This window comes from Pyrus communis, chromosome 16 (assembly GCF_963583255.1).
Source record: "Pyrus communis chromosome 16, drPyrComm1.1, whole genome shotgun sequence".
Classification (NCBI taxonomy): domain Eukaryota; kingdom Viridiplantae; phylum Streptophyta; class Magnoliopsida; order Rosales; family Rosaceae; genus Pyrus; species Pyrus communis.
The window spans coordinates 13,344,338-13,356,859 of NC_084818.1; the positions used below are offsets into that span (position 1 = coordinate 13,344,338).

Consider the following 12,522-nt stretch of genomic DNA (forward strand, 5'->3'; position numbering starts at 1 on the left):
AATCCTCTTATGCTAATCCATCCTTGTTTGTCAAGTATGAGAATCAATCTATTGTTGTTCTTCTGTTGTATGTGGATGACATTATTCTTACAGGCAATAGTGTTGCTAAGGTTCAAAGTGTGATAAATCAGTTGACTACAGAGTTTAATATGAAGGATCTTGGTTTACAGATCGAGTATCAATCCAGTGGTATTTTTGTTCATCAATCCAAGTATATCAAGGATTTGTTACACAAGACCGACATGTTCCATTGCAAGCAGTGCATTACTCCATGCCATCCTAATCACAAGTTGTTGAATCATGGCATTCCCTCATTCTCATATCCTTTCAAATATAGAAATATCATTGGGGCTCTTCAATATTTAACCTTTACTAAGCCTGACATAGCCTATTCAGTGAAACATGTATGTCAGTTTATGCATGCTCCTCTTGAAGATCATTCCATTGTTGTTAAATAGATTTTACGATATCTCCGTGGAACTATGCATCTTGGTATTAATTTTACACATGGATCTCTTGATCTTAAAGCATATACTGATGTTGATTAGGCTGGGGACCCCAATGATAGGCAATCAACAACTGATTTTGTAGTGTTTTTAGGTACTAATCATATTTCTTGGAGTTCCAAGAAACAACATATAGTGAGCCGGTCATCTACTGAAGCAGAATATCATGCTATGGCCACCACTACTGCTGAAATTGTATGGATTCAACCACTGTTACTGGATTTGCATATTTCATGTCAATCTGTTCCACTCCTTCATTGTGATAGTCTTTTTGCCGTGGCATTGGTTACTAATCCTATCCTTCATTCCAAAGCCAAACACATCAAGATAGATTGTCATTTTGTTCGAGAACGAGTTCAACAAGGGACAATCATGCTTCAGTTTGTCTGTACAACAGAACAATGTGTTGATGTGCTAACCAAAGGTTTATGTTCATCTCAGTTTCAGGTTCATTGTTCCAATCTTATGTTGGGTTCTTCCCTTCATAAGATTGAGGGGGAATGTTAGAATATAAGGAATGGTTATGATAGTGCCAGGTGTCATTAGTAGAGTAGAGAAGATTGAGTTAGTTATAAGGAGGTTGTATTTATATATAAGTGATTGATGTAAACAGATTTTGATATATGAAAACATATAGAATATTCTTTTACTCTCTCTCTCTCTACTTTATCTCACTACATTCTCTCTATGTACATTTCTCCATTACTATTATCAATCTTATGGGAACGTACTTGTCCCCCACTTATGATTAACGTATTTTAATTTATAATCGGAACCGTTCATTCTCTTTATTATCATTTAAAGATCAAATGTATAAATAAAAATAAATAAATAAAATCAATTTGGAGATCGTTTAGCCATTTATACATGTTAGACAAATCAACGTGTCATTATCCCTTGAATCACAATATGACACAATGCACTAGTAACACACAAAAATCATAAAAGACAAGACATGTTTATACAAACATATCATATTGTGGGTTATCTGAAAGAAGGAATGAATCCCTACAATACAAGAAGTAAAGTATTTTCCTTTCGATCTTATAATCACTTATTACATATTCATGTATCGTAAGAAATAATGAATCCCTACAATATGAGAGTAAAGTATTTTCTTTTCGATCTTACAATCAGTTATTACACTTTTTTTTTTCTTCAAAGAGTGTTGCATCATACATGATGCATCAATTTCTCCATCAATGGGAAGTTGAGCCATACAATGTGAGCATTTAATGAACATGTCAAAACCATTGATGGCATTCCATACTCCATTGATGAGCTTGTGCACTAGCATAGCGACATGAGAGACGATTGCTGCCATGAAAATCTTGAACAGACTCCACATTTCTCCACCGTCAATTGGGATTCAAATGCAACACTGGATGCTCATATTGTTGGGTCCCACAGCCAATTGCATGAATAATAAATAATTAAACTCAGTTCGCCACGTATGCTTGCCTGAATGACCTGGCCGTGAGCTAGTGGACAAGTTCCAAATATTTTGATAAAGATCCTCAAAGGACAATGCAATTGATCGATCATATCATATACCCATATGACCATGCTTGCAACGCAACCTACCATAGATTCTTTTCTGTGTTTGTGGAACATCAAGCAGCACATCACGCGTCATAAAATAAATATAAAAAAATATCATATTTATAGTGTTACAATAACAATAAAAAAATTACTCATGTTTCATGTTTATATTTGTACAAAGATCTACTAAGCATTATGTCACGGTAAGGGGCAATTTCTTTGTCATGTTCACATATACTAACCATTATATGTGAACAAAAATCTACAAGATCAAACAGTTAGGTTGATAGACTAATAACATATCAAGCCAATCGTTTGAGAGAGTGGAACATATTCCTTGTACATCATACCATGATCAGTATCTTTTAGCCTAATTATATAGTACATCAAATCAAATTTGATGCAAATTTGCTCTATTAATCACAAGTACTAATCAAGACACTGTCAGAAAATCTCTCTGCCAATTGCTAGTGGCAATAGGACTAATGATCATAATCTTTCTAGAAATTAGTAAGGACAGATTGGGAACCATACAATCAATCTCCATGTGTTAGTAGTACAGATCCAATATCCTGCATGTGAATGTATGATCATGACTCATGAGTCTTCTTCAGTTAAACTAGTTCGAATGAATTGTAATCACTCACAATTCGATTTAAATTTAATAAAATGTGATGATTTATATATATATGTATATTTTTTCACATTATTTTTTATTATTAAATTATAATCAAACAGCAGGTGAATCACAATTTTTTTGAACCATCGGGTCCAGAACAACGGGACTCATGTACTCATGCTACACAAAGTACAGATATTTATCAAACATCACAAAAATATGATTTAAAGGGGTCAACCCCCCTTATCTCAAAAACCAAGAGATCTCCCAAAATCAACACTCACTGACTCACTGACTCAGTCAGTCAGAATCAGTCTCCTTCCACTTTAAATTAACTGCAAAACAGAAGCATCCACCCTCTACACTTTTGTGTCATTTTCCCCAAATTTTTTTATTTATTTTCCCAATTTTTTATTCTCCAATGCATGATCCACACACTTTCTCAACATTTTCTTTTACTTAATTAACCCCCCAATCAAAAGACATTTTGCATGGATGAATAGTGTACTACCTGGAGATCCTCACCCCAAAGAAGTAAAAAGCTACCTCTCCTTTTCTATTCTACTTCTCATCATTTCTCACTAACCCTTATAAATATAACCCCCTCCTTCCTATCCTCTTCCAATTTCATTCCGCACTCTCCCAGTTCACTTCCCCAAAATATTTGCTTCACTTTCATTTGTTCAATACTTCCTCTCCACTTGCACATTCATGTTCTAATTGTTCTTTCATCTATTTTATCGTTTATTATGTTGCTTTTGTCATGTTAAATTGATCATTGCGATCGTCCATTTTAAAGGCTTGAAGTATTTTGATTTGTGAGTTGTCAAACTACATAAATTCCTTGTTGGGTAACAATTATTCTCTCAATTTCTTCATTTATTCATCTTCAAAAAATAAATGTGCATGACTAACATCAAAGAAAGCCTTTTTCCAATAGAGCGCAGGCCAAGAATGCTTCTCAAAGATTTCCTCGGTGAAAATTCTAACTCATGTTCTTCAAGTGGTTTCATATCATTTCCAAGACAGTTACCATCCAATCCAAGCAATGCCCCCAAAACCCAAAATTCATGTTCAGAAAATACCACTACCATTTCCAGAAAACTACTCAGAAGCAGATCAAGGGCTGCCTGGACCACAATCTCAGCATTCCACTCTCTCATGAATGCAGTTAAAAACATGCCATTTACCGCGGTAAAACCCCCCTCGTTTTTACCTAGAAGCCTCTCAAGGAGGCTGCTGCAGTCAAAACAGAACTCACCAAGATCATCAAGGAAGCAAGGTAGTCAAAGCCAAGTCCAAATTACCGTGAGAGTCAAAGACATCATACGGTGGACATCCTTCCGCGATGAGAAGTTGCCTCCACCTCCACCTTTGGATTATGTTTCTTCACCTCTGCACTGTACCTCAAGCACCACCATAACAGGCTCCACCACCACATGTACTACGTGCAGTAGTAATAGCAGCAGCAATGGGTCGAGCTGGTGTGACAGTGATTTTACCTCGGAATTTTTACAGCCTTGGGGTGGCAACTCTGACCCTGACTATCAGGAGGATAGTAAAAAATATTCACCATGTGTCGGCAGGGATTCCATGGAGGCTACATCAGGGACAGGAAGTTACGCCGCATTGGGACCCAAGGTACGTCAATTATTTAGTGCACCGCGATCTAAATTTATGTTGTGTGTCTGCTGTTGAGGATCCTTAGATGCTAAGCTTTGGCTGTACATGTATCGGAAATGTCTATATTTAAATAAACATGATTAGTAAAATTGTCTTTAGTGAAAAACAATGGTTGCTTAAGCTCTGTTAAACACAATTTGCACATAAACGGATGACTGACAACTATTAATTTTATGTTATATTTCTTGATTAACATTATCTTTAATTGTTTCCATTCAAATTTTTGCTAAGCAGTTGCACAGTGCATATCAGACAAAATGCAAGTCACCATTAATTTAAATAAGTTTAGATCCCAAAGTACTTCTTGTTAATTGTTTAGGATATTCGATTCAAATTTTTGCTAAGCAGTTGCACAGTGCATATCAGACAAAATGCAAGTCACCATTAATTTAAGTAAGTTTAGATCCCAAAGTACTTCTTGTTAATTGTTTAGGATTTAGTTCTGAAATATACAAAAGTATACCAAAACAACACTGCCACTATATTTTTTTTTTTTTTTTTTTTGTCAACACGATTGAATATTGTGATTTAGTTACTTTTGAGGTAACAACACTTCTATTTGACCAAAAGGACTCTCCAATCTGTCTGCCTAAATTATTAAGGGCGTTCTTCCTTACTCATGATGTTCTATATTTGATTGTCTCCCTTTCTTAATATCACTTGTATAAAACGATATGATAATGTTGACTATCAAATTCAAATTTTGTGACAAGCATTTATATTCTATCATGTACGTACTGAATTGAATTTTGTATGTGGCAGGTTGAGCTGCCACTGTGTGATGAAGAAGATGAGCAGCACAGCCCAGTTTCAGTGATTGGTTTTCAATTTGGGGAAGATGAAGACTCGTCATTTTCAAGTAATTTTGATCAAAGCCTGGCCAATATGGAGAGTACGTGTCTTCTTCCTTCTTTCTCTCTATAACAAGCATTGAAAATCCCGACTGAAGTAAGACAAGTCATTCATTTTACTTCAGTCTGGACAAGTCACCCAAGTCCCCTAGTGAAATTACTTGTGGTTCAAGCCTTATTTAGTCGAGGAGTTTTTTTTTTTTTGGTAACGTAATTATTGTAGGTTTTCTTTGTTAAGTGTGAGTAGCGACCTAAGTGGTCTAGGCATCCTTTATTAAATTTCAAAAGCCTAGGGATTAATCTGGGCAGTAACCAGCCAGCTAGCCCTTGGGATATTTAGAATAGTTGTCCTAGTGGCATAAATTGTGTTGTGAGCCCTTTTTTCTTTCTTTCTTCAGATTGCTTGCACAATTTTTTCTTTCTTTTCTTAAGTATGATGCTAACATTGTATCAAATTTTAACAGGGACAAAAGAAATGCTTATGCAAAAGATCAAGCTCTTTGAGAGTCTTGTAACAGTGGATCCTATCAACTTAGACACATCAATGTCGTTCGAAGAAAGAACCAACTTTGAAGAAGATGACGAAACAGCAGAAAGGGCAATGGAGCTGTTAAATCATTGCAAAGCAAGCTGCTCAGACCTAAAGAGCTGGGAGCTGGAACTAGTAGAAGATCAACTATTGTTTGATTTCTTTAGAGAAGAAATGAGTGCTCAAAGAAATAAAAAAGAAGATGGGTTTAATAGGGAAATGATTAGCAAAGCAAGAGCTTGGATGAGTGGGGACTGGGGATCACTAGAGCACAACAAGGAAGCTTGTGTGAGAGATATGCACGAAGGAAGGAGGTGGAACAAGTTTGAGTTTGAGCAAGAGGAGCTGGGTTTGGAAATAGAGATTGCCTTGTCAGAGTATTTGGTGGATGAGCTTTTGCTTGATCTCTTATCAAGATAAGAAATCTACCTCTTGAGAAGGACTTTGATGCAGGGAAAATTAAGGGATTATTTTTTAATTTGTAATAAATTAGGATATATAGCATGAAAACCCTAAACTCTTAAGGAAAATATTAAAAGGAAATATTACAATATCTTCCTCATAAAACAAGTTTTTTATTTTTTTATTTTTTTATCTGAAAACAAGTAATCTATAATTGAGATAAAATATGCTAGGATAACACCGTTATTGACAGAAATAATCCACTTAGAGGTGGGTTGGAAAAACTGAAAACTCAGAAAAAGTTGAACCGAACACCAAACTAAATCGGAAAAAACCAAATCAAACCAAAATCTATTGTTCAGTTTCAATTTTAGTGGTTCAAAAACCGAATTATCTTAAAGAAATGCGGTTTACAAATTTTACACGTAACCTTACCCCTATCGCAATTTGGGAGTTCCAAAGTCAAATCATCGGTCGCTGCAAAACAAACCTTCGTTGTCTCCACCCCATCTCTCTTTCCTTTTCTCATTCCAAAACCCAAACCATCATTTATGTAAAAATCATTTGCTTCCAAGGGTCTTTCCCCGGTAAACACGAAATTCATGCGACAAAGGAAACAAGAACATGTGTATAAAATAAATTTTGTATTAATGTAAAATGTAGGGTTACAATCTCTGTTACAAATTTGATAACTCTGATTCGATCTCCGGGGTGAAAAGTGTGTGTGTTGTTGATCCAAGGTTCGCAGTAACTTGATCTCAAATGAACGAACAACTTAAAATTTTGGCTTGTGGCGATAGAGGAACTAGCACCTGTAGGGGTGTTTGGTGGTTCTTCACTAGTGCGATGAAGAATGAAAAGAGCTTTCTGAATCTTCTGAGTATTTGAGGGTGTTTGAGGCTTGAGAGTTTGAGCGTCTAGGTGTGGGGATGACTTATGAGCCCCTTTCTTTGTCTTGGAGCCTCGTATTTATACGCCAAGTCTTGCTTACTATTGGTTTTGGCCTTAATTATGGACTTGATTCATTGACGAAAGAATCATGACTTGTTTTGAGGATTGGTTTGTGATTTGAATTCATCAAATAATCTTTTATTTAATTGAATAATCTTTTATTTAATCAAATTATCTTTGATTTAATTAAATAATCTTTGATTTAATCAAATTATTTTTTATTTAAATCAAATAAATCAATCACATTTCATCCTTAATTTGGAATTTTAAATCAATTAATTTGATTGATATAAATTAATAAAGATAATTCCTTAATTACTTTTCGCCAAGTGTCAACATGTGTCCCTTTGAATGACTCGTCTGATTTTGATGAAGCACATGTCATGTGTGATTTGTTAGACACATAACGCATGCCACGCAAGCCTCGGCACATCAAAATTTTTATGTGTCAATAAGTATTTATTTCACCGAAATTTGCGTGTCTACACTCCCATATGCTTTTGTGGAGACTAGTTAATCCCAGCCTCCTTTTGTTGGATTTTATCATTCCTTGCAAAGGTGCAAGATCTTGTCAATCCTTGCATTTGTGCAAGGATTTCACCGGCTTTTCTAGCCTGGTTTTAAGTTTGTGCGACTACGTCATCTATATGGGTTCTCTTTTTTTAATTTTTATCCTTTCTTGGTGGTGCTACTGATTTTCATCTGATTTGGAGAAATTGTGTGGCAATATGTGTAAATCTCAATTTAGAGCGAGTTGTATGTTTACTCTCAACCAATATAAATAATATTTATAGAATACTAAAACCTTTAGAAAAAATTCCCATGTGCCTCACCCCAACCGACATAACCCGATGAGTTGATTTCATACTACATATTTTCCTCTATCCTTAGTACGTTTTGGTAATTATTTTGGTGAGATTTTGATACTTTGCGTTATATTTTTAATGTAGGACATGCGATTTCCTCTTAAGCAAAAAGTGACCAAACGGGGAAATTTTGGAGCAATTCTAATTGGAGATGTTCATCAGTCTCTCAAATTGTTCGTATCAAAGTTTCAAATTTTTCTACCAAGCGGTTAATTTATGGTGAAGAATTCAAGGACCAGTGTGCAATATTGTCAGATTAAGTTGTAGGCCTTATTTGAGAGATTTGGCTGAAAGATGATGGTTTTTGGGTTCGAACTCTTCTGCAAAGATGTTTAAAACGTCCTAAGTTGTAGTTCAAGTCATTTTGGGCCTAATTTGGAGGACTGATGGTGTAGAAACATGGCTTGTTCTTTACTGGCCAGATTTTCTTAGTTGATTTGGACTGTGATTTTAAGTTAGCCTTTTGTTATTTTGTTTTCTAGATTTTAGAAGACATTTTCTAGGAAGGATTGTATTTTGTAGTAGTATAAATAAGGCCAATTAGCCCTTCGGGTTTTGTACGCACTATTTTGGAGAAATCGGCTTAGATAGCATTTGACGATTCAAGTTTATTTATAAGGTGTTTTCTATCCATATTCTTAATACTATTTTTCTTCATGATTATGCATAACTAGTCTTTTTGCTAGGGTGAGGCCACGAGCCTTAACATGAATATGTGATTTTATTAATTTGCTTATTAATTGATGCATGCTTGCTTTGAATTATCGATTACCATGTTTAAACTATCTAATTGTCTTAATGATTCGCGACCATTAGGGTAATTAGACAAGTAATGTGATACACTTCCGGTTGGAACATCACCCTAAAATTGAGGAGGGCTTCTTGTGATTAGTAATTGTAAGTTCACTTAAGCAAACATCATGCTCTTAAGTGTTGCATGGTTTTTCAAAGGGTTTCCACAAAACTTAATGAGTCTTGCATGTTTATATTTAATCTGAACATGACAGACGGGTTGCATGCTAAATATACATTAATTTTCACCTGAATGTCCCAAGGAAAGTATGCATTAGGAAAGCCTAACCTTCAAAGCATGTATGTGGAAATTCATAAGTAATTGGAAAAATTGCAATATGATTGGTATTAGTGATGGCGGAACCCTGGTGTCTTTTTAAATTGATTTTCAAAAATGTTTTCTTTTAGTTATTTTTCTCTTGCGGATTTATTTAATTATTTTTATTAAAATTCATTTTTATTATTTTAAGTCATAAAATCAATCTTTTTTAAACTTTATTTTGAATAATTAATTAAGGATTAATTTAAATACAAATTATTCATTCAATACCTAAGAAAAAGGATTTTGCTTGAGTCGTTCATACTACAACTACTTTATTCTCTTGCAAGTATTTTTAAGTGTTTTTAACCCTATTTGTGTAGGTACTAAAAATCCTATCATAACCCATCCACTTTTCTATCTAATAATTCATCTAATTCAATTGAACCCTCAATGACCCTACTATAGTTTTCTTTCAATTCATCCTTTCTTTTATTTTTTTTTCAAAAGATAGATTTTGTTAGATTAGGTGTTAGATTAGCCACTGACGGGATTTGAATCCACACTGTCATGCAAGGGATCAACACCACCGTTCTTTTATGAGAGTTTTAATGAAAAGGACTTAGTCTAACTTTAATTTAACTAACAGCAACACTAAACTATTATTTAACCAAAAGAACTTAAAATTTAATCTTAAGGACAAACTATTCATATACCAAGCCTGCAAACATGAAAACTCACTGCTGAACTAAAAGTCCAACACAACAAACATTTTTTTTACAAACTTGCCGCTAACAGAAAGCCTGTTACCCTTTTTATGATGGAGAAAGCATGTTTTTATTTTTATTTTTTATTTTTTTTATTGGAAGACAGAAAGCATGTTACCTTATTAAATATGAAGGTCCTCTGCCGTCCACCATTCCCCTTTCATTGTTCCAACTACCACACGTGGCAAACTAATAAACAAAAAGGAAATTTTATTTGAACTCATCTAATTTCTTTCTACATCCAACTTATTTTCTTCATCTATATTTTTTTTAATTAAAGAATTAATATCTCTTTAAACCCAAATTTATTACCTAAACTACCTTCTCAAACCTAATTCAAAATGTAAAGTTATCTTTACATCCATTCCCTTTATAAAATAATATCTCTAACTGAATGTTTTTTTCTTCAAAGAGGCGTCCTTTGCCCCTGTATAATTGCACATGACTAGCATTTCCATGGCTATTTTTTTTTTCTGCTACCAAACTCATCCATAGACTTGGGATCCAAGAGATCCTTCCATAGATTTAAATTTGCCAGAGAATGCGATGCATGCTCCATCCTTGCATTACTAATCAGAAGTCCTTGCAACGGTGTTTTGGGGGCAGACAGACAGCAGAGAAAAACAAATACAATATTATATGAAATTTAATCCAAAGAAGAAGCAAACAAACAAAATGTCCATAAATCGAGTCATACCTTATTTGGAGGATTCAAAACTTCAAAATCACTATCCATCAATAAAAAAACTTGTTTTTCTCTATCAGAACTATTAGGGTTTTAGCCGGAATGGATGTAGGATAAACAAAGGGTGATGCTATGATTTAATTATAGTGTCTGGGTTTATTAAGAAATTTGAGTTTTATTATTAATTTCATTTTGTACTTAATAGTAATTATGCAATAGGGTAAAATAGACAATTAACATTTAAAATTTAAATTGGGTGTAGAAAGAGGTTACATGGATTTAAATAAAATTTCACTAAACAAAACCAACCGTCCTTGTTTCACTATGGGGATGTAGGAAATTTGATTTTTTTAAGTGAGCTTTTGAAGATTTTTGTTTTTTTTATTCATAGAATATTGCTATTTTTGTATATTTTTCTAATTCATAGAATATTGCTATTTTTGTATGTAAAAAGACTTAATGATCCTGTAATTTAATTGCACTCAAATTGTTTATCTATTTTTGTTGCTCAGGACACTTTCGATACAATTCTCAATTAATGGTCCTTATTTCAACTTTTTTTTTTCCCAGACACTGCTCCTGACGGAAGAATCCCAAAAGGGCCATGAATACAAAAAAGCAAAAACATATTTATCAAAATATTATATGTTTTTGAAGCCCATAAAAAAAACACCATAATTTTACATGAGAGAGAGGAGAGAGAATAGAGAAGAGGGGACTGAAAACTTCATGAAGCTGAATTTCAAGCTGTTATACATAGCCAAATCAAAAGTAATCCATATAATAGATTATACATAGCCAAATATTTCATCTCTTTTCATCATGCAATCCCTCCCTTGCTTTTTGATGGTCTTTGATTTGGAGTAAGCAGATCTATTTCAGTTGTTGAGAATTGATTTTTTTTTTTTTTTTTTTTTTTTTTTTTTTTTTGAGAAACATGAATTGAATACTTTTGATGGCTTATATATATATATATATATATATATATATATATGAAATTTCAATCATTTGTTTTGAATGTTTATTGTATAACAATATAGAATCAGTTGAATTTGATGAGAAAATGCTTGTTATTTGTTGCAGCTTTACATTACAATGGAAATGAAGTCCAAGAGCAACTCCCATCGCCTTCATCTATGGATTTGGTTGTCATTCCAGTCCCACAAGATGATCATGTTTTCTCGTTATGTTTGCGCTACTAGGTCAACATGCCAAAGCAATATCTTCCCCTTTCAGGCCATCCAATTGCATTATACAGTTAACTGACTCACACTCTCTTAGTCAAACTACTTGGGGAACTTTTCTAATTTTAGGACACAACTTATCAAACCAACTACAATGCGTTAATTTTTTTTAATTAGCTGAATGTTTATCTGGTTGATTATAATGATGAATAAGCACTTTTAGTTTGTAACTTTAGAAGGATTATAAAATGAATGAACTATTTAGAGTATTTGGCTGCAAGACCCAGTTGCTTGTTGATGCCAAAAGTTCCTACCGACAATACCAAGTTTGAGTTGGTGGATTATTGGATGCCAATTTCTAGACACAGTTACTCTTTTGTGATTGAAACCTGACCTCTTTGGGTCTTTATAGTTCTAGTTGCAATAGTCCTTTTCAGATTCTCTTGTGTAGATGCGTAAAGTGAAATAAGGGGTGCATAAATCACTTTATATTACAATGAAAATGAAGTCTAAGAGAAATTTAACTACATTTGAGATGTCACAGTGTACATAACTCACTTTATTTTCTTCGCTAAATTAATTTTATCTATTTTATTTAGTTTTAGTAATTATTGTGATTTAGTTTATTTGTATGCACATATTTTTGTACATCACCTACAAAATTGTTTTGTGTTGTACGAAGTTAATACTACTTAACTTCGTACACTTTTTCTTAAAGAAAAGCTTAGTTTCCCGTTTGAGAATTAGTTGGATTTCGTGCATGGATGCAAAAGCATGACCAATTAGTTCTTGAATTGTCCCATTTTTTGGACAATTTGGGAATGCATAGTTATGTGTTGTAGTTTGTGGTTCATAGATTAGATTTCGATAATGGAAATTTTGGTAA

At 33.7% G+C, this 12,522-nt stretch overlaps 1 protein-coding gene across 1 annotated transcript; it reads left to right on the forward strand.

Moving 5' to 3' along the window:
- Positions 1 to 3,554: 3,554 nt before the first annotated feature.
- On the forward strand, positions 3,555 to 6,255 carry LOC137719454 (uncharacterized). The gene is made up of 3 exons (XM_068458488.1): positions 3,555 to 4,308; positions 5,113 to 5,242; positions 5,666 to 6,255. The coding sequence occupies exons 1-3, from the start codon at positions 3,568 to 3,570 to the stop codon at positions 6,148 to 6,150; spliced, it is 1,356 nt and encodes a 451-aa protein (XP_068314589.1). The 5' UTR covers positions 3,555 to 3,567; the 3' UTR covers positions 6,151 to 6,255.
- Positions 6,256 to 12,522: the final 6,267 nt, after the last annotated feature.

Bases quoted from the DNA above. Each gene is read 5' to 3' on its own strand.
- LOC137719454 (XM_068458488.1), top strand. From the start codon at position 3,568: ATGTGCATGACTAACATCAAAGAAAGCCTTTTTCCAATAGAGCGCAGG. The intron at 4,309-5,112 runs GTACGTCAATTA...TGTATGTGGCAG, and splicing joins ACGCCGCATTGGGACCCAAG to GTTGAGCTGCCACTGTGTGA. The intron at 5,243-5,665 runs GTACGTGTCTTC...AAATTTTAACAG, and splicing joins AAGCCTGGCCAATATGGAGA to GGACAAAAGAAATGCTTATG.